The sequence below is a fragment of the Grosmannia clavigera genome, assembly GCF_000143105.1.
Source record: "Grosmannia clavigera kw1407 unplaced genomic scaffold GCSC_156, whole genome shotgun sequence".
Classification (NCBI taxonomy): Eukaryota; Fungi; Ascomycota; class Sordariomycetes; order Ophiostomatales; family Ophiostomataceae; genus Leptographium; species Leptographium clavigerum.
Window position 1 is genome coordinate 247,422 of NW_014040784.1, and position 16,824 is coordinate 264,245.

The 16,824-nt window shown below is 54.4% G+C and overlaps 5 protein-coding genes across 5 annotated transcripts; 2 read left to right on the plus strand and 3 right to left on the minus strand.

Annotated features, from left to right (window-relative positions):
* CMQ_2285 (transcription factor tfiiib complex subunit) lies at window positions 1-2,490 on the plus strand (the record flags this gene model as incomplete). The annotated part of the gene is made up of 1 exon (XM_014316243.1): window positions 1-2,490. One exon carries the CDS (start codon window positions 1-3, stop codon window positions 2,488-2,490), a length of 2,490 nt encoding a protein of 829 aa, XP_014171718.1.
* A 909-nt stretch (window positions 2,491-3,399) lies between these two features.
* On the plus strand, window positions 3,400-9,677 carry CMQ_2415 (haloacid dehalogenase-like protein; the record flags this gene model as incomplete). Its single annotated transcript, XM_014316373.1, has 5 exons — window positions 3,400-7,559; window positions 7,619-8,134; window positions 8,373-8,438; window positions 8,988-9,288; window positions 9,348-9,677. The coding sequence occupies 5 exons, from the start codon at window positions 3,400-3,402 to the stop codon at window positions 9,675-9,677; spliced, it is 5,373 nt and encodes a 1,790-aa protein (XP_014171848.1).
* A 121-nt stretch (window positions 9,678-9,798) lies between these two features.
* CMQ_2193 (aminotransferase class 3) lies at window positions 9,799-11,260 on the minus strand (the record flags this gene model as incomplete). The annotated part of the gene is made up of 2 exons (XM_014316151.1): window positions 9,799-10,519; window positions 10,569-11,260. The coding sequence occupies 2 exons, from the start codon at window positions 11,258-11,260 to the stop codon at window positions 9,799-9,801; spliced, it is 1,413 nt and encodes a 470-aa protein (XP_014171626.1).
* A 1,386-nt stretch (window positions 11,261-12,646) lies between these two features.
* Window positions 12,647-14,467, minus strand: CMQ_2159 (peptidase m61 domain containing protein; the record flags this gene model as incomplete). Its single annotated transcript, XM_014316117.1, has 1 exon — window positions 12,647-14,467. One exon carries the CDS (start codon window positions 14,465-14,467, stop codon window positions 12,647-12,649), a length of 1,821 nt encoding a protein of 606 aa, XP_014171592.1.
* Window positions 14,468-15,053: 586 nt separating this feature from the next.
* Window positions 15,054-16,098, minus strand: CMQ_2462 (uncharacterized protein; the record flags this gene model as incomplete). The annotated part of the gene is made up of 3 exons (XM_014316420.1): window positions 15,054-15,466; window positions 15,550-15,771; window positions 16,017-16,098. 3 exons carry the CDS (start codon window positions 16,096-16,098, stop codon window positions 15,054-15,056), a joined length of 717 nt encoding a protein of 238 aa, XP_014171895.1.
* Window positions 16,099-16,824: the final 726 nt, after the last annotated feature.

Here is a 16,824-nt window from a genome sequence, read left to right on the forward strand (position 1 = left end):
ATGGCCTCCCTCACCAACCTGCCCAAGAAGTTCTCGGCCGGCCACCAGATCCGGCCTCGCAGCGCGCATCGCATCAACCCGATCAAGGCGATCCAGGACCGCGAATGGCGCCGCAAGCAGATGGCCGCAGCCGCTGTAGCCGGTGGCAGTGAGGCTGGCTCGCCTCCACCAGAACGGCAGCCGTCCACACAGCCGACACAAACACGGACATCTTCCCGGCCGCAGTGCCCCAACAAGGCCTGCAAGAACCCCAACGTCGTGGACGGGACATGTCGATCGTGTGGACGGGTGTCTGATGACAGCAACATCGTGGCCGAGGTGACGTTTGGCGAGAACTCTATGGGCGCAGCCGTGGTGCAGGGCAGCTTCCTGAGCCATGACCAGGGTGGCGTGCGGCCGATGGCTGGCATCGGTCATCGACGAGTGGCTGGCAACGGCTCTGCCGAAGCACGCGAACGGACGTTGCGCGAGGCCAAGATGCTCATGACCGGCTATGCCCACCAGCTCAACATTCCCGAGCACACCGTCACCGTCGGCTTCCAGTACTATAAGCTCGCGTCCAGCGCCAACTTTGTGCAGGGCCGCAAGATCCAGAACGTTGTCGCCGTCTGCCTCTATGCAGCCTGTCGCAAGAGCACGCAGGCAAACCCCTGCAAAATCATGCTCATCGACCTTGCCGATCTCGTCAAGGAGGAGGTCTTCTTCCTTGGTCGCACCTTCAAGAAGCTGCTGCAGACCATCGACGTTGCCGCCCGAGACGTTCAGCCCATCTATGTCGAGGACCTCATCTTCCGCTTCGCCGCCAAGCTCGAGTTCGATACCATGACCAACAAGGTCGCCGAGACGGCCGTCCGTCTCGTCCAGCGAATGGACCGCGATTGGATGGTCATGGGCCGTCGGCCCGCTGGCATCTGCGGCGCCTGTCTTATCATGGCTGCCCGCATGTATAACTTCCGCCGTACCGTCCGTGAGGTCGTGTACATTGCCAAGGTCACCATGGCCACTCTGCAGATGCGCCTCGACGAATTCAAGGAGCTGCCGTCGGCCAAGATGACTGTCGAGGAGTTTCTGGCCCAGGACTTTTTGACCGAGGAGTTCGACCCCCCTTCCGTCTACAAAAAGTCCGAGGAGTATCAGGCCAGGCTGCGCGAGAAGCGACGGTCGCTGAAGCGGAAGCGGCCGGGCGACTCCAACGGAGCAGAAGCCTCACCCGCGCCCATGTCAACGCCAACACCGACACCAGAGCCTACCAAGGCCCAGCTACCACCATCACAACCAATACTGCCGCGCGTTGTCGATGCAGACGGCTTCGCCGTACCGGCTGTGCCGCCAGCCAGGGCTTCTGCCCTTTCCAGAACTGAGCCAGACCAGGGCCTCATTGAGCAGGCGCTGGAAGCCGGCGACGAAGACACTGTCCTTGACGAGCAGCTCGATGCCTTAGCCGAGGAGTATGGCGATGGGAGCGCGAACAACGAGGTCGAAAGTGTGCCATTAACAGAGCCACGGGCAGAATCCTTACCCATGGACGCGGCCTCCGATGCCGGCAGCGTGACGACGACGGCGAAGCGACGTCGACGGGGACCAGATGGGTCTTCATGCCGATCGCTTCCCGTCAGCAGTGTCGAGCCCGACTATGTTGATGACGAGTGGCGTGCCGACGAGGAGAACCTGGAGATGGAGATGACTGAGGCCATCAACTCGCCTGGCTGTCTGGAGCACGCGCGGGCCTTTGCAGCTGCCGAGAAGCGCGCACAGATGATCACGATGAGCCTGGCAAAGGCCAAGGCAGAGGCAGCAGCTGCGGCAGCAGAAGCGGCAGCAGCAGTCGCCACAGAAACGGGGACAACGTCGGCTGACGACTCTGACCCAGCAGCAGACGTGGAAGAGGGATCGATAACGCCTGCAACAGCAGCAGCGACATCATCATCATCGGGCTCGTTGGACAGTCCCGAGGTCGACGAAGACGAGTTCAAAGACGATCCCGAGGTGCAGTTCTGCCTGCTATCCGAGGCCGAGGCCGCAGCCAAGGAGAAGATTTGGATGAACGAGAACCGGGCGTATCTGCGCATGCGCCAAGAACGCGAGTTCCGTGCCAAGATGGCTGCCGCCAACGGAACCAAGAAGCAAACTCGCCGCCGGCTCAAGAAGCCTAAAATCGGCGAGGGCCAGACCAGCCCGGCCACAACGCCTGGCGAGGCTGCTGTTGAGGCCATGGAGCGTCGCGGCTTCTCCAAGCGCATCAATTACGACGCCATGCGTCGCATGCTGGATCGCCCGGCCGCCAGTCTGAGCAGCCGCGCCGGCTCTGCCTCCGTCTTCGGCAGCTTCTCGTACAGCCGTGCCGGCAGCTCGGCTGGCAGCGTCATGGGCGACCCTGCCGACGAGGACGAGGATGAGGAGCTCGACGAGGATGACGGGGCTGCATATGACGAGCACGAGGTTGATCCGTTTGCCGACGATGGCGAAGAAGAGGAGGCTATTGACGAATAAGTTGATTGCCTGACGATGAGTCAGCAACAGGGATCAGTCAGTATGAGACAAACATAGAACAGAGCAGAGCAGAGCAGAGCACACAGTACGGGGTATCTCGTTAGAGCAGTGGTATCCCACAATGCGTCATTTGAATCCGACAGCATTTTTTAATCCCTCATTGTCCACTGCAACGGTTTTCGTCTGGTCTCGTGCTGTGCTGCACATCAGCTTCCGAATCATTCGGGAGGGTCCACGTGTGCAAAGTGGCCTGCCGGTTCCACCTGGCAATAACATGTGTTGGCGGCCTTGGCAAGTCTCCCGAGTGCCCGTGCCCCTGTAATCCGAACTACTCCGTACGAGCCAGTGTTCGTTCCCGACCAGGTCGTATCGTATCGCAATACCTTAATACACTTTGCCGCCGCAAAACTAGGCAAAAAAGGGCATGCCCCAGCCTGTTATCTCGATCTTGTCGGCCTCATTTCGTCTTGGAATTCTCCTGTTTTCTTTCCCCTTCTTTCGTACTCGTGTTCGCTCTTGGCATTCCGCTTTGGTATTGCCGATTGATTTGTTGTTGTTACACTCCGGAATTGCGTTCCTTGCTTTAATTGCTGGTCTTGTTTTTTCAGCCTGTCTGTTCGTCCGCAATACGACACCGGCGGCCTGTCCGACCTGCAGCGGTACAAACGTGCACTGCGACTATTGAAGTTTAAACGAGTCTGCAACGGGCAGGTCGAAGTCCAAGCTGCCAGGAGACGGAGTGGCGCAGACCGTGAGACTTGTGAAAACCGGCCACAATCTTGCTTCTTTTCACACCCACCCTCGTTTCGTTCTTTGCGATCCTTTGCCTTCATTTTCCCCGTTCTCTCCTTTCGTTGACCTGGCGCAACGGCTTGTCGTCTCAATGCTTTTCCAAAACCGCCCGATACTATGATCAGCCGCCTAAAGGTCGGCCTGCGAGGAGAGAAGGCCGACGAACGAAACCGCGTGCGGGAGACTGGAGAAGACGACAGCGAGGCTGAGACGCCTGTGCAACAGACCCAGCGCAAAAATCTTGTCGCCGCCAGCCGATCTTGGTTCCATCGCGCCGTCACCGAGCTGATTCTGCGCCGCACAACCCTGCCGCCGTCCAAAGATGGCCGCCACATACCGCTGCGTCTGACCGACGAAAGCGCCCGTCCATCCCAGCTTGTCGATGAGCGCCGTAGCCATGGCCGTGGATACGTGGCAAATGCCATTCGCACCTCTCGTTACACCGTGTTCGACTTCGTCCCCAAGCAGCTGATGTTCCAATTCACGCGCGTCGGCAACTTCTACTTCCTCTGCGTCGGCATTCCTCAGACGATCCCCGGCGTCAGCACCACCGGCAACTTCACCACGATCATCCCGCTGCTCGTTTTTGTCGCCCTGACTGTCCTCAAGGAGGGATATGATGATTACAAGCGCCACTGCCTCGACAACATCGAAAATGCCTCCATTGCGACTGTTCTTCGGCCGATTGACGAGCTCCCCCAACACGGTCAGAAGTGGTGGTCAGCCTTCGTCGCGCTGTTGCTCTCGCTGCTGTCCCGGCTGATCGGTAGACGCAAATCAAGATTCACGTCCGGAAACGTAGGTGGCCGAAGGAAGCACGTCGTTGACAACGAAACCTTTGCGGGCCTTCACTGGACTGGCATTCAATGGCGCCACATCCGCGTCGGCGATGTCGTCAAGCTCTCCCGGGACGAAGAGGTCCCTGCCGACGTGCTGCTGCTGCATGCCGACGGTGAGGGCGGATTGGCATACGTCGAAACCATGGCTCTCGACGGCGAGACGAACCTCAAGAGCAAACAGGTCCCTACTCCTCTGGCCGACGGCCGCTGCGCCTCCATCGAAGGGCTGGCTTCGTGCTCTGCGGAGTTCGTTGTCGAGGACCCTAATCCTGACCTGTACCATTTTGATGGTCGGATCACGGTCGATAAGGAAACGCTTCCCCTCACGTCGGCCGAGGTCATCTATCGCGGCTGCACCGTGCGGAATACCCAGACCGCCATTGGTCTCGTCGTCAACGCCGGGGAGGAGTGCAAGAGCCGAATGAACGCCAATCGTCATCCCAGCGCCAAGAAGCCTGCTCTCGAGCTTGTCACCAACGGCATCGTCATGGTCCTCTCGTTGTATGTCATCTCCCTGACCACTGGTTGCTCCATTGGCTACTATCTTTGGCATCGGAGCACTGAGCGCATCTCCTGGTATCTTTCCGATGCCACCGTCAATGCCGGCCAGATTATCGTCGGCTTTGCCATTCAATTCAATAACGTCATTCCGCTTGCTCTGTACGTCAGCTTGGAAATTGTCAAGATCGGCCAGATGCTCCTCCTGAACTGCGACGCGGCCATGTATGACGAGGCTTCAGACACGCCTGCACAGTGCAACACCAACACAATTCTGGAAAATCTCGGTCAGATTGGATATGTTTTCTCGGACAAGACGGGCACCCTTACCGAGAATGTCATGAAGTTCCGGAAGCTAAGTGTGGCTGGAACGTCCTGGCTGCATGAAGCTGATCTCCAACAGAAGACTTACCAAGGAGCAGGCCAGGAAGGAGAACAGGATCGCCCGCGCAACAGTCTGCATATGGCACCATCCAGGCTGTCGACGTCATCAAGAGTCTTTTCGCCCCCTCGTGAGGATCCCCCAGCAGCCGATGCCTCATCGGTGCTCTCGCCCATCCAGGATGGCAGACGGTCGTCATCGGTCTGGCGCTCGACCGGCCGACCCGACCATGCGCAGCCTGAGCTCACGACCGAAGACCTCATCGAGTACATCCGGCTCCGACCTTATACGCCATTCTCGCGGAAGGCTATCACGTACATTCTTGCTTTGGCCCTCTGCCACACATGCATTCCGGAATTGGAGGATGGTAAGGTTCTCGGCTTCCAATCCTCTTCCCCGGACGAACTCGCCCTAGTTAGTGCAGCAGAAGAGCTGGGTTTCCTTGTCGTGCAAAAATCGGCTCACTCGACGACGTTGCGCTTTACCTACACGAATTCCGAACACCCGCCCGAGGAAGTGTACGAGATCGTCGACGTCATCGAGTTCAGCAGTCAGCGGAAGAGGATGTCCATCATCGTCCGGCGTCCTGACGGCCAACTGTGGCTGATCTGCAAGGGCGCCGATTCTACTGTGTTGCCCCGACTGAAAATGGCGCCCTTGGCGATGCAGAAAGCCCGCGATGTCCGCAAAAGCGCGGATATGGAACGACAGATGATTCGCAACAGCGAGCAGTATGAGCCCAGGAGTAGCTTCGGAGGGCCAGCAAGCGTCATGATACGCAAAAGCATCGGCGCAGGGCATCGTGACAGGTTGGATAAAGATGGAAACGCGATTCCCACTCTCACAATTGAGCCAGGTGGTAGCTCGTATGGCGGGCCGCGGTTGTCCATGTCTGACCGGAGTCGTTCGTTTGATATGCAAAGACTTCCGAGGCGGTCAATGGACGCTTTTCGGCCACGTCCGACATCGATGGCTCGCGGGCCCTCCTTGGACATACCGTCTGGCATGGTGAAATCCGATGTCCAGAGATCCAGTTCATTGGCTAACCGGCCATTGCGGATGCTTGTGCCGGCGGTGCAAAAGTTGCAGCAGCGGCCTCCCTTGCCGGATAAATTTTCCTTTCTTGAAGACGCCTCGTTGCCAGAGGGCGAGGGCGGCATCTTCGAACAGTGCTTCAAGCACATCGACGATTTCGCAGCCGAAGGTCTGCGTACGCTGCTCTTTGCCCACAAGTTCATCTCAGAAACCGAGTACCGGGCTTGGAAGAAGGAGTATCTTGCGGCAGCAACCAGCCTCGACGACAGACAAGAACGTATAGAAGCGGTCGCCGAAACTCTGGAACAAAACCTTAGTCTGATCGGCGCCTCGGCTATTGAGGACAAGCTGCAGAAGGGCGTCCCAGAGACTGTCGACAAGTTCCGTCGCGCAAATATCAAGATCTGGATGCTTACGGGCGATAAGCGAGAGACGGCCATAAACATTGCCCATTCTGCACGAATTTGCCGGCCGGCGTCTGAAATATATATCTTGGACGCATCCAGGGGCGATTTGGCCGGCCAAATGCTGCACGTGGCTGAAAGTCTTGGACTCCGTGATGTGGGCGATGTCGCTGATGTTGTCGCTGCTCCTGGCGACCGACTCTGGGACTCATTCTCGTTTTGGCTTGGCCGATCAAAGGCATGGAAACCACAGCAGCAACGCAGGAACCACACGGTAGTCGTGATAGATGGTCACACCCTAGGGATCATTGAAAAGCAACAGCAGAATGCAGGCAAGAAAGCAACATCAGCGTCCATTTTCTCAGCGGACGCGGACCTTCGCGAACTCTTCTACACCATCATACCCGAAGTCGATTCTGTTATTTGCTGCCGCGCTTCTCCCTCTCAAAAGGCGCTGCTCGTTCGTAGCATCCGGCAAGGAAAGGAGACTAGCAAACGACAACGCCAGCAGAACCCAGGCCTTACTCTTGCTATTGGAGATGGCGCCAACGATCTGGCCATGTTGGCTGAAGCCCACGTCGGAGTTGGAGTGTCTGGACGAGAGGGTCTGCAGGCAGCACGCGTGGCTGATTACAGCATCGCACAATTTCGCTTCTTGGGTCGGCTGCTTCTCGTCCATGGGCGTTGGAACTATGTGCGTACAGCACAGTTCATTCTCAGCACGTTCTGGAAGGAAATGTTCTTTTACACCCCTGCTGCGGCATACCAGTGGTACTGTGGCTACACAGGCACTTCGATATATGAAAGCTGGAGCTTGACGGTGCTCAATACCCTGTTCACCAGTCTGTGTGTCATCATACCGGCGATCGTGGAGCAGGACCTCAGCCAGACCGTTCTGATGGCTGTACCAGAGTTGTATTCCTTTGGGCAGCGTAACCGTGGGCTCAACCCATTGAAGTATGTTTCTTGGATGTTGGTAGCCGTGGCCCAAGGTGTCCTGGTCTGGTTCGGCTGCTGGGCTGGCTACGGTGCCTTTGCAAACAGCAAAGACACCGGTCTGTTCGCTCTCGGAGACCTCGTTTTCGCCGCGTGCATTATGTGGACCAATGTCAAACTTTTGTGAGTCGATATTGCTAGGAGTGGCGAGTTGTTTCTTCGACAATTACTAATCGGAGCAGCATCCTGCACACGCACCACAAATCGGTTCCTGTGTTGATCGGTTTCTGGCTCACCGTCTTCGTATTGTGGTTCTGGAACATATTTTTGTCGCTGGCACACAGCGCGTCCCCATCTCCGTACGACGTTCGAGGCGGATTCTTTCACGAGTTTGGACGTGATTTGTCGTGGTGGCTGACCCTGATCATTGTCGTGACGGCTCTTACCGTGATCGATCTGAGCTATGCTGCTGTCAAACGCAACTTGCGCTTTCGTAACATCTGGCAGAGTAAGGAGGGACGCCAAGGCAGGCATCTGTTGCTGTGGCCGCCGGCATTCTGGGGACGTAAAAGGTCGTCTTCGGATACAAACAACGAGGACAGCTGCGCAGACAAAGACGACACATCGGACGATTCTGCAAGCATGGAGATGCCAGCAGACGAGCTGGATCTGGAGGTGTGGCAAGACCTGGAAAGAGATCCTGCCGTCAGAGCGAAGCTGCGGCAAATGAGCGGCGAAGAGGACGACGAAGACGACTGGTCTTGGGGCCTCAATTGGAAGAAAAACAAAGGTGAAAAGAAAGAGGGGGCAGCATGGGAAGAAAGTCGCTGCGAAACGGATGGGGAATGATCCGTTTTGGAGCGTTCTTTTGGTTATGGAGTCTGTCGCTCCTTCTGCATTTGTATTTCAATTTCAAGATACCCCTTGCGAAACTCGTATTTGCCATGCGGCCGTCTTTGTGCTTGAAAATTGTACACTGAATTGGCTGCTCAGCAGTGATAAGGATGAGAAGGTTTGCCTGCACATTACGGAGTACTTCTCAGCTGCCCTCAGCAAGTTCCTGTATGTCTTCTATCTACACTCTACTCTTCAACAAGTAATCCGACATGGTGTAATGGCTAACATCGGTCGCTCTCACCGACCAGCTCGGGGTTCGATTCCCCGTGTCGGAGCTAAAAGCGCCTGTAAGGCGACGATTTTTTGCACTTTTTTCGTCTGGTTTAGCACGTTTATTTACAAACTCTGTTACATTGACCACCCAAGCAAGGCTGGCCCAAATTTTGCTATTTTACTTCGTGCATACGGCTCTAGATCAAACCAAGAAATTGGGACAAGTGTAGTGGCAAAAAGGATTCTTCCTTGTTCAATCTATGCCGATTGGTGCACAAAAAAAGTCGCATATGCGGCGAAACATCAAAAATGCCAGCTACAGGGTTCGAACCTGTGAATCTTTCGATAATGGTGTTTTAAACTATAGGGCTTAAGACCACCGCCTTAACCACTCGGCCAAACTGGCAAGTTGTAAGAATTTTGTTAGCATTCTGAGACTATTTAGGCATTTCAAGTGGGACGACGATCTAAGACCTGGTTCACATGCTTCAAACCCAGCAGACCAAGCCGAGAAGCGAACTGCGAGCATCCAAACACGGACACGACGGCCGAGCCGCTGGCCGGGATCGTGCGGAAGCACTTGTCTGGCGCTGTGGGCCTACAGCCACCCGACCTCACGACTGTGCAGACGCTCGTGGTGCTGTCGAAGTACGACTGGGGCGTCGGCTGCGGATACCGTGTGTGGATGTACGCCGGCATGGCAGCACGTATGGTGCAGTCGCTGATGGTGCTAACACGACCGTCGAAACTGTCGGCCATCAAGCGCGATGAGCACAGCCGCATGTTCTGGAGCTGCTTTGTCGTGGGCTAGAGCTGGTGGATGACTATCCAGCACTGTTGCGCCTTGTTCAAAAACGCAAGCCGCGACTGTCAGCTGTTTCACGGCCGCACGCGCGCAAATTTGAGGCCCTCGAATACTCTATCCACGACCCGAGCGGACAGCCGCCGACAGAGGGCGAGGTCATCTTGCCGGCCAGCTCGGCTGGTCAGAGGCCGTCACGAAGTGATTTTAGCACGACCGACGGCATGGTCTTATCGGTCTTGTTCAGCCCCAGCAGCATCCATGACGTGGAGGCGGAAGAGCCAAGCCAGCCCCAGCCGCTGTGGGGGGAGCAGCACACTATTCCGTTTGCCCTCGAGGGACTGCCGCTGGACTACAACCTCGATATGCTGGACATGTATACAACGTGATGTAATAGTAGCTTACGTAAAATTGCGGAAATAGTTCCTACTCGTTATGTACGTACTTTATATTCTCTTTTTCAGCCCCAGGTATTCTTTTTTCTAATCATATCGTACATTATTGAAACACCTAATCTAGGCTCTTCACCACCTCGTCGTACGCCTCCCGCAACGTAGCTACCGCCGTGCGCAGCTCCTCGTCCGACGCCATGTATGGCGGCGCCAGCAGCACATGATCTCCGAGAATCCCGTCGATCGTTCCAGCTCCCGGATACACGGCCACGCCCTTGTCAAACGCCACCCGCTGCACGTGCGGCCCAAAGTTGACGCGCCGTGGAAACGGCTGCCGGCTGGTGCTGTCCTGCATAAACTCGACCGACCAGAAGAAACCACGGCCCCGGATGTCGGCCACGTGGACGCAGCCGGCAAAAGCTGCCTGCAGCAGTGTCTGCAGCGTCTTGGCGCGGGCTGCCACCCGCGCCACGAGGCCATCCCGCCGGAGGATCGTCTGCACTGCCAGAGCGGCGGCACACGAGACCGGATGGGCCTGATACGTCTGACCGTGGTTGAAGGTGGCTGAACCGTGTCGGAGGGCGTCGACGACGCGATCGCCGACGAGCATCCCGGCAATGGGCACATAGCCGCCGCCGAGACCCTTGCCGACCGTCACAATGTCCGGCCGGATGCCCTCTTGCTCAAAGGCAAAGTACGAGCCCGTCCGCCCGGTGCCGCACATCACCTCGTCCATGTGCAGCAGGATGCCGTACTTGTCGCAGAGGTTGCGCACCGATCGCCAGTAACCCGTCGGAGCTGCAAGCGTGCCGAGTGCCGCGCCACTGACCGTCTCGCCGCTGGGACATGTTAGGGGTAGCATGACAAGATGAGTCGAAATAAACTCACATAAACGAAATCACATTCTCCGGCCCCAGCCTCACAAACTCGGCCTCTAACTCGGCCACCAGCCTGCTGACAAACATTGCCTCTGTCTCGTCGGCCTTTCGGCCATGGAAGGCATCGGCTGCGCTGACAAACGACACATTGGTCGGTAAAATCTCGTTGTACGGCATCTTGCGGCCGGCCATGCCCGAGATCGACATGCTCCCAATCGTGTTCCCGTGATAGCTCTGCTTGCGCGCCACGTAGAACCGCCGTTGCGTCTCGCCCTTCTCGTACCAGTACTGTCGCGCACACTTCATCGCAGCATCGTTGGCCTCGCTGCCGCTGCCGACGAAAAAGGCCTTGACAAGGCCATGGTCGAAACTGCCGTCGGAAAAGTGCAGCACCGCGTGCGCCAGCTCCTCGGACGAGTCTGTGCCGTACGATAGAGTGTGCACATACGACACCTTTTGCATCTGCTTCATCACAGCTCCGATCACTTCGGCGTTTCCGTGTCCCAGGACCGCCACTGCTGCTCCGCCGCAGGCGTCGAGGATCTTGCGCCCGTCATCTAGATAGAGATAGCTGCCAGTTGCCATCTCCACGTTGCTCGGCCGCTCGATCAGCGACCGATAAAGGAGGCATGGCTCGGTCGATTGCACTGCTGCAGGCTCTGAAGCCTTCTCTAGCACTTTTGCAGAGACAACCACGGCCATTGTTCCCTGGACCGATTGGAGAAGAGCGGGGCTAAAAGGGAAAATACACTGTAGCCGCAGTAGAAAGAGGACACCCTCAAAATTATGATACCACGCAAATGGAACGGTAGCAAGTGGGGCGCCACCTCCTACTCTGCATATGTGCTGTTATCATGCAGGAAGCACAGCTGGTTGTGGCGATTCGGCTGGGAAAGCCGAAAGCCGTGACAGCTGCTAGTGCCTGATAACGTTCCATAACCGGCGGGCTCCGCTGTGGGTTACGTCAGCAATCTCAACCCGAAATGTCCTTTTAAAGCCATGATTGTAGCGTTGCCGCGAAGTAAAGCTGAGCAAATGGTCTGGATGCCGTGCACTTAATCAAAATGAAAACCTGCTACTCCCAATCAAAGAGACATCGTTATAGTTCGCGTCAGTATCCTACACAGCAACGTATGAGGGATAAGGAGCAAGAATCTCGCCGAAATGATATGACGGTCTGTCAGGCAGATCTGTAAGATAAAACGCGGTCTTAGCTGAAGATACAAGAAAAGGCGGTCCGACATTACGAATTCAAAGTAGACGGAGTTCTAGTAATACGATTTGTGTATATAAACAACATGTCTTTTGCAGTATAAAGGTAAGAAGAGGCGAGTTATAAAAGGTAGGATGACACTATCTAAAACAGTCTACTTTATAGCTATTTTCTTCGTTTGTCTAGGGTGGTCCCAATCTCCGAGATACAACAGCCCTCAAAATGGACTCACACATTTACTTGGAATATGCTGCACAATGACCGAGCCAGCCTAGAGCAGCGACCGTACCGTATATCAACAAGCAACTAGCAAAAGTTTCAAGACATGCCATAGGATCAAGACCCAACGAGACGTCTGCACCGGACAAAAGTGACTGAAATCAAGTACTCGCTGTGCTGATGCTGTGCTTAAAATGGCCTAGTAGGCTGTTCTTCATCTCACCGGCGCGCACTAAAAATCGATGCTGAGGGCAAAAATTCAACTCGATCCAGGCAGGGATCGAACCTGCAATCTCTTGGTTCGTAGCCAAGCGCCTTGCCATTTGGCCACTGGACCTCGTATGAGCGGATGGGCTTAATCCAATCTTGTGCGGTTGCTGACAAGTGCTGCCGGGATCCTAGAGGCAATGTTCGATGGCACTCGTCCTTTCCAGACCATGATGAGGTTATTCTTACTAGGCTTCCTTTGCTGGCTTTCCAACAGTGATAAAGAAAATGGGAAATATTTGGCCGGACTAACGCATCTACATAATGAAACAGTACCTGGCCTTGGTGGTGACACACTTTAGGCCTCTGGATATTCGGCATAAAAGAAGCTGTCTCCGGAGTTTCGAAAGTTTATCAACGGCAAATACGCTGTATACAAGTGTATTATCTCACAAATCAACATCACCTACATGCAGGATAGCAGAAAGCATGTCGGGTACGTAGGCCTGACGCTCCAGCCTCGGATAACGTAACCCGGCGTGGTAATCAAGTTCAGCTAGCCACTCATCACCCTCTTGTGTCATGGTGAATCGGATACGACTACCAGGGGCGTCCTTATTCGCCGTAATCTCAGCTGCAAGAGTCTTCAAACTGAACTGGACCTCGCCGACTTTCACAACAGTCTGTCTCGGAGCAAGTTTGGCGGTATCAGCCGCGCTTCCACGTCGTACATCCACTAATCGGCCGTCTTCCCCCAAACGCACTCCTATCGAGTTCCAGACTGCGTCGCTTGTCCCCTCATCGGAATTCTGCTCTTGGTCGATACCGGGCTCCGCCACGAAAGTAAATTGGTATCCGGCGCGCTCGATACCTTCGATATTAACCCGGGGCGAGACCATAATCACTTTCATATCAAAGAAAGCCTGCCAATTATTGCCGGCAACAGTGTCCAGGCTGGCCACTATATCATCCAGGGTATATGGGATCACCGTAGGACTTGTCGGGGTACCCTGCCCAAAAAATGCTCTCGTGAAGTCGTCGAGAGAGCGCTTGCTGTTGGTTTTACTGCGGATTAGAGTGTCGACATCAAGCCACAAGAGCACTCCATCATCGTAGTAATCCTGGCCGTCCCGCTTCCAATTTTCCCACGCTGAGCCGCCACGTAGACTAGTCCCAGTGCAGGTATCCTCGGAAGAGCGCCAAAGACGGCCTGTTTGGCCTTCTAGCCGTGCAACCGTCCGGGCGAGCTCTGCGCGGTAAAAGACGGACGAAGCAAGGCCGCCGCGGACGGAAAGAACGCCGCCGTAATACTGGGTGAGACCCTCGTACACCCACAGCAGTCTAGCATCGAGCGGCGTTGCAAAGTCACGAGGCATGTGCCCGGCCGGTCGGCGAAACTTGCCATTCCATGAGTGTACAAACTCGTGAGCTATCGCGGTACCATTTTTCTCCAGGTGTTTTGTGTCTGACAGCGTCTTTAAAGGCAGGACGATATCGCACGAATCATGGTGTTCGGAACCGCCTGGACCAGGCCAGTAGTCGGTTAAAGCGACAAGGAACCAAATTGTGTCATAATGTCTAGCCCCAAAGGCAGCCGAAGTCTGCCCAACAAGGCTCGCCAGCCGGTCTAGTGTGTCCTGTGGTACAGCCGCATACTCTTCTCTATCTGCAGCAACGCACAGAACATGCCTTTGGTCTGTTGTAACGGCATACTGGTCGAAGTGGAGACCTGTCAGGACAGGCGAGTCCGCCAGACGGGCTAGGCTTGTTGGCTGATAAAGCAAAGTTTGGCCCCCTTCGTCTGCAGTGTCTGTGATGATAGGCTGCCCAAGGTTCTCAAGGGCGGTCCCGGTTCGCCATCCCCGTGGAACTATAACAGACGCCTGTATGCGAATCTTATCAACATCTCGGCGGGCCGGATAAAGCAGAACATGCTCCCAGCATAGCATTACCATGCGCCTCGTAGCCTTCCGCGTGATAACGGCATCAAACACGGCGTGTATCACGTCGGTGTCCGTAGGTATCTCCACGTAGTACTCCGATGGTCTCGTTGGATTGCGACACCAACGCAGTGTTTTGTCTTCGGATGCAGATGTGAAATACAATCCTGCAACCCCTGCGACCGGCCCATTATCCCGGTGAGATTCTTGGATCCATAGGGGTGTCGTGAATATGGCAACAGCACCAGATTTCACTGGCAGCTGTACTTTGGTGTGTATGAGACTTCGCCAGGCTTCTGTCAAATCGACACTGATGTGGACAAGCCGCATGTTGAGTGGTGAGCGAATGTTAGGGTACAAGTAGGAAAGTATGCAGTCGGTTTATATTACAACTATGCGACCTGACAACTTCGTATGTAGATTCACTTGGAAGTAAGTAGGCAGCCAAGAAGTTGCACAGTCGCGTGATGTTTATATGTGCTTTTTTAGATAAAAAGAACCGGGTTTATAACGCTTTAATAATGCTATGAAGCATACTAACGACTTTCTATATGCAGTCTAGTATACTGTAGTATTAGGTCAGGAAAGTAATATACGTAAGTCCGACCGACCCCCTTAGCACTACCAAACCTTTGTAACGCCTTTCCAGTGAGGGCACGGTTGGCTAGCATAGCTAAGACAGGTCTTAAGTACGTCTTGGATACGCTACATTTCTGTCCTATTTTTTTCTCCTTTTCGCTTGCTTTTCCCTAAATTGTTGTTTCTAGAGGGTTCTATTGAGAGTTTTTCCTCTCAATAGTTTCGCTAGCCTGCTATCGTACAACGGATCTCAGTTGTCAAACAAAGCTCTACTTGTCAAACAGTTTACCGCCGTTCTACTTTTTGATAAATATATTCCAAAGATTGTGACCGTCTACTAGCGGGTACCATTCCATCCGTTCTGTTTGTTTATTTCGACCAGTTCGGGCCATAACGGTAGGAAAAAGTCTCCTGGTTGCGGCCGAATCTCGTCCCATTGATCCATCGTGATCATATTGCTCCTCTGCCAGTCTATAATCCTATCGTGGCTCTTACACTTGCGGTTCATGTTGAAATCCGGTACGGGATACTGCTGCGTTTCGACCCAGTTGTGCGTGATTAGATCTAAGCTCGGCTGGCAGGTTAATGTTTGCAGCAACAGCATGACACAATGATCTCTATGGGAATTATGGAGCAAGCCGGGATCGTCGCCAAATTTGGGCCGGAAGTAATAGTCGTAATGACCCCACTTGCGGAGGACGTTCAGGCAGTGGATCTGGTGCTGGCCATCAATTTGGGCAAGGTGTGCATCTGTTCCAAAGCCTGATTATCTATTAGGACGATGCGCGACGCCGGGAAAATGGTACGTGAGATACAAAATCCCCTGTACTCACCCCATTCAGGTGGAGCCTTCACTGTTCTGGACGGATCTTTGCCAAGTCCACGGACGTCCTCGCCGCTTATGAGGACGATGCCGACTTCAGCTATGGCATCCCAAGCGGCATCGACCTCGTCAGAAGGAGCGCCACGATAGATAGTGTAAGGCCTGTTAAAGAGCTCATTGATCTCGTAGCGCGCGACGGGTTCGCCGAGGTCAATATTGTCCAGCAGCGGGGCTTGCACGGTTAGTCCGGTTCTAGAAACAATGTACTTCGTTATTGATCTTACAATACGCTGAAATCTGTTTCAAATGCCATTGGTATGTCTGATGGGACTGCCTATAAGCAAGCCCCAGACAGATTACAGAGAGGGGAAAGAGGACCGAGTTTAGCAGGAGAGTCCATCTGCCTGCGCGACTTTGTCTTCTCGGATGCTCTATATTTACATACTGCTCGACGTTAGATTAGTGAGTCATTTTTACCGACAGAGGGAGACCTGACCTGTTCGTCCTGCTCATCGTCAAGCTTCATCGGAATATAACCCGATTTCGTGGCACCGTCCATAGCTTGCCGAGTCAGATGAATTTGCCCAAGGCTCGAAACAGAGACCTCGATGCTATACTGCTAATATGAGGGGATTTTAGCGATTTAAAAAGGGCAAGCAGAAAAATGGTAGTAGGCTTCGTTGGATGTAAGAGGAAGAAGGGGAAGGGAACACGGGCAAAGCAATGGGATGGAAGAATGTCAACAGCGGACGCTTCAAAGCCCCGGATTACCCAAAAGAAAAAGGGTTGCCTTCGTCTTGTTCCGTGCTTACCCTGGTCTCAACAAGGCTGGCTAGGTTTGATGGGGAGGATTACGCAAGCGTCCTACTTTCTGACGATTCAGTTTCGATCTGCATTGAGGCTTGCATCATGAGTGTCGACTGTAGCGGGCATGTCTTGAACTCTTAAAGTACCTATGTTTTTTATGCCGTAATACAATGTTTTCATTGTGTTTGCAGGAGGGCGAACCTTCCTAGTGCGTATTAGAACAGGTTACAGAACAGGGTATGCCGCGTGCTGGGAGCTGCAACCTGATTGGCTAGAAGGCACACAAACGATTTTGGACGTAAGACTACTATTACACTGCACTCTGACGTGGCTTGTTTTACAGCAGGAACTCTGCATAGTGTCTTACATTACGACATTGGACCCACCTGAATTGCAGACGTACTGCAGCTTAAGCACCTAGGCGCCGGTATATTGTTTTTAGAAAGACAACTACAGCTAGACATCATATTACTGCCTT